We start from the raw sequence: 5,438 nt of genomic DNA, 5'->3' as shown, positions 1-5,438 counted from the left end.
CTCCCCGCTCCCACGCGCCGCTCGTAAGCCCCGTCGGCCTTACCTGATGTTCAAAAAGGAGTTCTATCGCTCGCTTCTCTCTTCTGGGGGAAAAAATTCTGTTAATGCAGCCTTTGAGTAAGCGCTACCCTGCTCTTTAAACGCTAAAGTTCACTAAAACTCCGGTGATTTATGTGCAGCTTTTGACTGCCAAGCACCTGGCAGATGAAGAAACCTACTCAAGCTTCAGTCATAAACAGATAGCATACAATTTAATTTTAATGTGCTCGTTAGTCGTAGCACATTTCAGACATAATTGTGAACGCAACACAAAATTATAGCAAAAAGACAATTTTAATGCTGCTGTAGAAAAAAAGGTTATATGAAGAGTCATATAATGGTGCTTCATTGTCAACAACAAAACAGGGCACAGAGTGCATTACAGTGTCTGTGCTGTTTACATGCCAATATTTTATACATAGATTCTCATATGGTGTCAGCTGTCAGTTACTTCTGCAAATTAACTGCCAAAAATGGAGACGAACAGAATCACTTAGTGTGCTGGTAACCACGGGTTACCTTTCATATGCCTAAAGATAAAGCTGCAGGATGGAATCTTGGGAGAATAATTAGGCAGAACAAAACAGAAAGTTACCAACTGAAATAAAAAGGCATTCTACAATAGGAAATAACAACCGAGAGCGCTTATAAATAAGTAAAAGAGGTTATATCACAGAATGCCTCATAACTTTTAAGCAAAGTATTACAGTACAAACATTTTAAAGGCTTTATCAATGTTTAGGAAATACAGTACAAGTTTTTCAAATAGATTTAACCCTTTGAGCACTGAGTTTATTTTGAATTTTCTCTTTTTATGTTTTTATTTTTTTTTACTAATAAATACCTTTAAAAGTCATGTTGTGCAAAACAGTTAGAATGCATGCCAGGAATGCAGTCCGTGGCTTCCACTTCTTCAGACGGTTTAAAAAAAGAAGAAAAAAAAAAAAACACAAATGATAGCAACACTAATAAATATGTATAATTTAAACATGAACCTCTATTAATATAGATGTACTGTATAGCAAAACAAAACAAAACATACTTTGCTTTAAGAATAATGTTTCTGAATACTTTATAAATGCTATCTGTGGTATCTTTCATCATATAATTTACAATGTTTGGATGTTAAAAGAAAAACCGTTAGATCTAAAAAATGAAATATACACTATATATAGGTAGAGTTTATACCTGGGGCTTATCAGGTACAAAACCCACTGTTGCTAAAAATGCTGAAGAAAAAGAAAATGGCATTAATCACAATCACACTTTTCATAAGAGATTTTGAAATCTATACAATATATACATCCATGTTTCAATGTGAAAATCATATTTTTAAATTTCAAGGTGTGAGACACCTCTGCATAAATGGAGGTTCATATTAGTAATCGGAACTAAGCTGGTAAGGGTTTAAAAAAACCGTATCCATACATTTTTACCAAATTAATGCAAAAGTGCTTCAAAGTACTCAGAGGGCTAAAGATTATAGGGTGAGAAATACCAGCACACTTAGGTCACATGAAAAAAGTGCACCAGAATTAGTTATAAATGCTTAATTAAACTGTCTGTTAATGCATGCAGCTTGATGCATCAGAGGGATGCACAGCAACTAAATCCAATTTACACAAAGTTCCAAACACTTACCACTGCATTTTAACCTTCATATTTTACCAGTAACAACAGCTGATTATGCACCTCTATTTAAACACTGTACAGTTATACAAAACAGTTCAGCCCAGAGCGACTCTGGAATTAAAATAAGAACATGTGCCAAGAACTAAACAGTAGCTTTAAGGCGTCTTTGACAGTTTTCCTCAAAGCAAATTACAGTTATTTTAATCAAAAGCAAATGCTACTGCTTCTCTAACTCCGAAACATACAGAAGATGATCCTCTGGTGACTTCCCATGTGTTTTACTAAGATGAAGTTTAACAGCATGCTTGCTTGCAAAAGTCCTGTTACAAAGTTTGCACTGATAAGAAGTTCCGATATCTTCCTCTGGAGAGGACGTCACCAGTTTTTCCGACGGTGACTTTGCTTGTGCTATCTGATTGTTAATCTGTTCGCTGGACAGTTTGGACAAGTCTCTTAACCTGAAACCCAGATGCGATTCAAGATGACTGATATAAGTTGAAGGAGTTCTGATCTGTGAAGCACAGTCATTACAAAAGAACACTGGGTGCCCAGTGTCCAAATTTTTAAGGAACTTAGTTCCCCCCGTCCTTCGGAGCTGGTATTTCACATTGGCTAGCCAGTGGCTAATTGTGGTCATTGAAAGTCCCGTAAACCTGGAAATGTGCATTCTTTCTTGAGGGCTCAAGTCTGACATGATGTATTTTCCCTCTGAAGTCTGCCGTAAACTAGCTGCAAACTGGGCCTGCAATATGAGCAAGTGCTGAGGGTTCCAGTTAGACTGACGTCCCTTCCTCTTCTGAGCTGGTGTACTCTCTTCTGGTTCCTCTATTGTGGTACCATCAATGTCAGATTTCTCGGATATGCTGGAAGGTGTGGAAGATTTTGATGTGTGACTTTCTGTCAGGTTCTTCAGCATATCAGATATATCTGACAAGGCATTCTCGCGTAGCGGCGAGTTTGACATGAATGACACGACTGCAGATGTCTTTGCCGTTGTCACTGTAGATGAAGAAGATGCAGAAGATGTCGATGTGGATGACAAAAGCGCTGAACCCAAAGAGCAGCTTTTGTCACTCTTGCCTTTCGTCAAATCTATGGGCTGGTCATTGTTGACATGATAAAAATAACGGTCTAAGTGGTCTGTTTTTTTGGACTGTAGAGGTGGCGTGGCCACTGCAGCCTTTTCTGCCAAACTGTTGCTCATTTTAAAAAGCATGCTCATTGGATCCAAAGCGGGCAAAGATGGCTTTGCTGCCTTCCCCAGGTGAATATTCATGACAGATTGCAGTGCACTTAATGGATTTACAAATGGCTGTTCAGGAGGGTGATCAGTAATGATAGCTGTGCTGCTACTTAAAGAACTTACAATGGACTTAACAGGTTCTTTCCCATTTTCCACAGGTTCTACAGTTGGACTATCCTTGCAACCATCTCTCTGAGGGACTGGGCTGTTCTGCTGGCTTTTAAAGCCACCATCATTGGAGGACTCCATCTTAAGAGGTTCACTGACTTCACTACTGCATGGCGAAGGTGTTGCACGCTTCACTGGAGAAAGCTTTCCTTCAGGCTCTTTCATTTTTTCCTCCACTTTAGCCACCTTCTCAGTGACTTTCTTCACCAATTCTTCCATGGCATGGAAGTTTGTTTTTGGCACAGGTGAGGTCTGACTGCTTGGTGGAGACACCAAGGGCTGGTTTTTAGTTGGTGATACTAGTTCATTGTTTCCAAACATTGGTTTTAATGGTGTACTCTTCCCAGATGAACCCAATGACAGCTTCATCATATTAGGCAGCTGATAGGCAGCATGAATGCTGGGGTAGCCACCCCAGCTTGGTGTGCCATTCTGGGCTTTGTTTATAGCTGATGTAACTGTGTTTTCTAAAGACTTCAATATATCTAATCCCCCCTTAGGGCTTTCTTCTAGGTCATTTTCAGTCAAGTAATGGTATTTTGAGGAGATATCATACTTCTCCTCATCTTCACTTGACTTTTCTTTGTCTTTCATTTTGTCATCAGCAATGCCTCTTTCTTTATCTACTTCTTTTTTTATTTCAACATTTAATTTAGGGGAAACACTAGAAGGTGTATTGGAAGGAGACGTAAAAGTGGTGGCAGCTAGTGGCACAGACTGGACTTTCTCATCTACTAAGGACGTTATTGTTGGTGTTGCTGGGGCTTCTATAATGGGCTTCCCTTTTTTCATGGCAGAGTTAGTGACTTTAATAAAATGTCCCGTCACCATCATGTGAGCCGTGAGTTCCTGCAGAGTGTCATGTGAACTTCCGCACTCCATGCACTTCAGAATTTGAGATTTCCTCGCCTCAAAGTGCCAGGCATAGCTGGCACCATTCTGGTGACCGTAGCGATTATTTGGCGTAATGTAAGGATTAGAATTCTTTTGAAGGGCATCATTGGTATCTGAGATCGTTGCTTTTGGTGTCCCACCTGTGGAATCTGGAGAACTTGGAAGCTCAAGCTCCAGTGATGCTTTCTTTCTAGTAGCTGGGATAATTTTTGCTGCTACAGGGGTAACAGGTTCCTTCAGAGGCACTTTTTGGTAGTGTTTTGTTTTGATCATATGAACACTCAAATCCTGAAGAGATTCAAATGAATGACCACAGTACATACACTTTAATACTTTCTGGGCATCTTCTTTCCCTTCCATTTCAAGCAAAGAACGTTTACGAGGTTTGGACCATCTTTTGGGGTTATTGTTATCAGTTTCATGGTTGTCATCTCGATAATGTCCTGTTTCATTCATGTGCACTGTTAATTCTACTAAAGTATCATAGGCAGCACTGCAGTCTTTACAGCGGAATTTACTGGCTCCAGTAAATATAGAGCCATAAAGCTTACTGCTTTGTCTGTACAACTGAACTGTGCTAAAAAGACTCGGTTCAGGAAGAATTCTGCTCTGAGACACTTGCTGCAGTGTTTTAGCCATAGCAGTCTGGTGCCAGTCAAAGCTGCCACTTCCACAACTGCTACTGCTGCTGCTGCTACTGCTGCTGCTACCATTGTTTTTTTCTGAAATCGGCTGGTGAAGGTTCAAATTGAGATTGGACCAGTAGGAATTGGAGAGGAAGTTATTATATACGGCTTTCATTTGTTCTAAACTATCAGATACAGTAGAGTCCTCCAGTGGTATCGAAACCTCCTTGCTCTCTTCCTCGTTTTTAATAGAGCTGCTCTCAAAGTCTGCCATGCGGTCACTGGTCTCACTGATATGTGACTCACTGTCCATTTCGTGGCTAGAAAATTCAGCTGCTGGAGAGTTTTGGTAGCTTTGGCAGTTCTTACTGAAGTCTTTTTCTGGACATGCATATTTTGCTGAAGGCTCCCCATCAACTGCATTTTCATCGGGTTCCACATCATCTTCCACCAGTGCTGCTGCTTTGAGTTCATCTGAAACATAGGCTATTATGAAGAGAAGAAAATGTAAGTTAGTTTCTGCTGATCATACTTTTGCTTAAGTGTTCTAGCCAAAGAAGTGCACTTATTTGTAAAATTAAACAGTTAAAATTTAGTGTTTCTTCAGAGCAAGAAAAAAAATCTGCTCTTCAAACATAATTTGCCACCTTATTCTTCTCAAGGGGCAACAGCTTGAAATTAAAACTAAATTTGAAATTAATGAAGCACATTCTGGAGGTGGCATTCATTTCTAAAGTAATAAATTACTTGTATCAACCTCAGAGACAGCAGTTCCTGTCTGTCAATTAATACGTCTTATGCTTCTCCTACCCCTAATGCATTTCTTAACAGACAGA

General features: G+C 39.6%; 1 protein-coding gene across 1 annotated transcript; it reads right to left on the bottom strand.

Annotated features, from left to right (window-relative positions):
• Positions 1-324: 324 nt before the first annotated feature.
• TSHZ3 (teashirt zinc finger homeobox 3) lies at positions 325-5,080 on the bottom strand. Its single transcript, XM_010288870.1, has one exon. The coding sequence runs from the start codon at positions 4,913-4,915 to the stop codon at positions 1,889-1,891; it is 3,027 nt and encodes a 1,008-aa protein (XP_010287172.1). The 5' UTR covers positions 4,916-5,080; the 3' UTR covers positions 325-1,888.
• Between the last annotated feature and the right edge of the window lie 358 nt (positions 5,081-5,438).

This window comes from Phaethon lepturus, unplaced genomic scaffold (assembly GCF_000687285.1).
Source record: "Phaethon lepturus isolate BGI_N335 unplaced genomic scaffold, ASM68728v1 scaffold12580, whole genome shotgun sequence".
NCBI lineage: Eukaryota > Metazoa > Chordata > Aves > Phaethontiformes > Phaethontidae > Phaethon > Phaethon lepturus.
The sequence above is the reverse complement of the archived record's forward strand: the minus strand, read 5'-3'. Positions and strand labels throughout refer to the sequence as shown.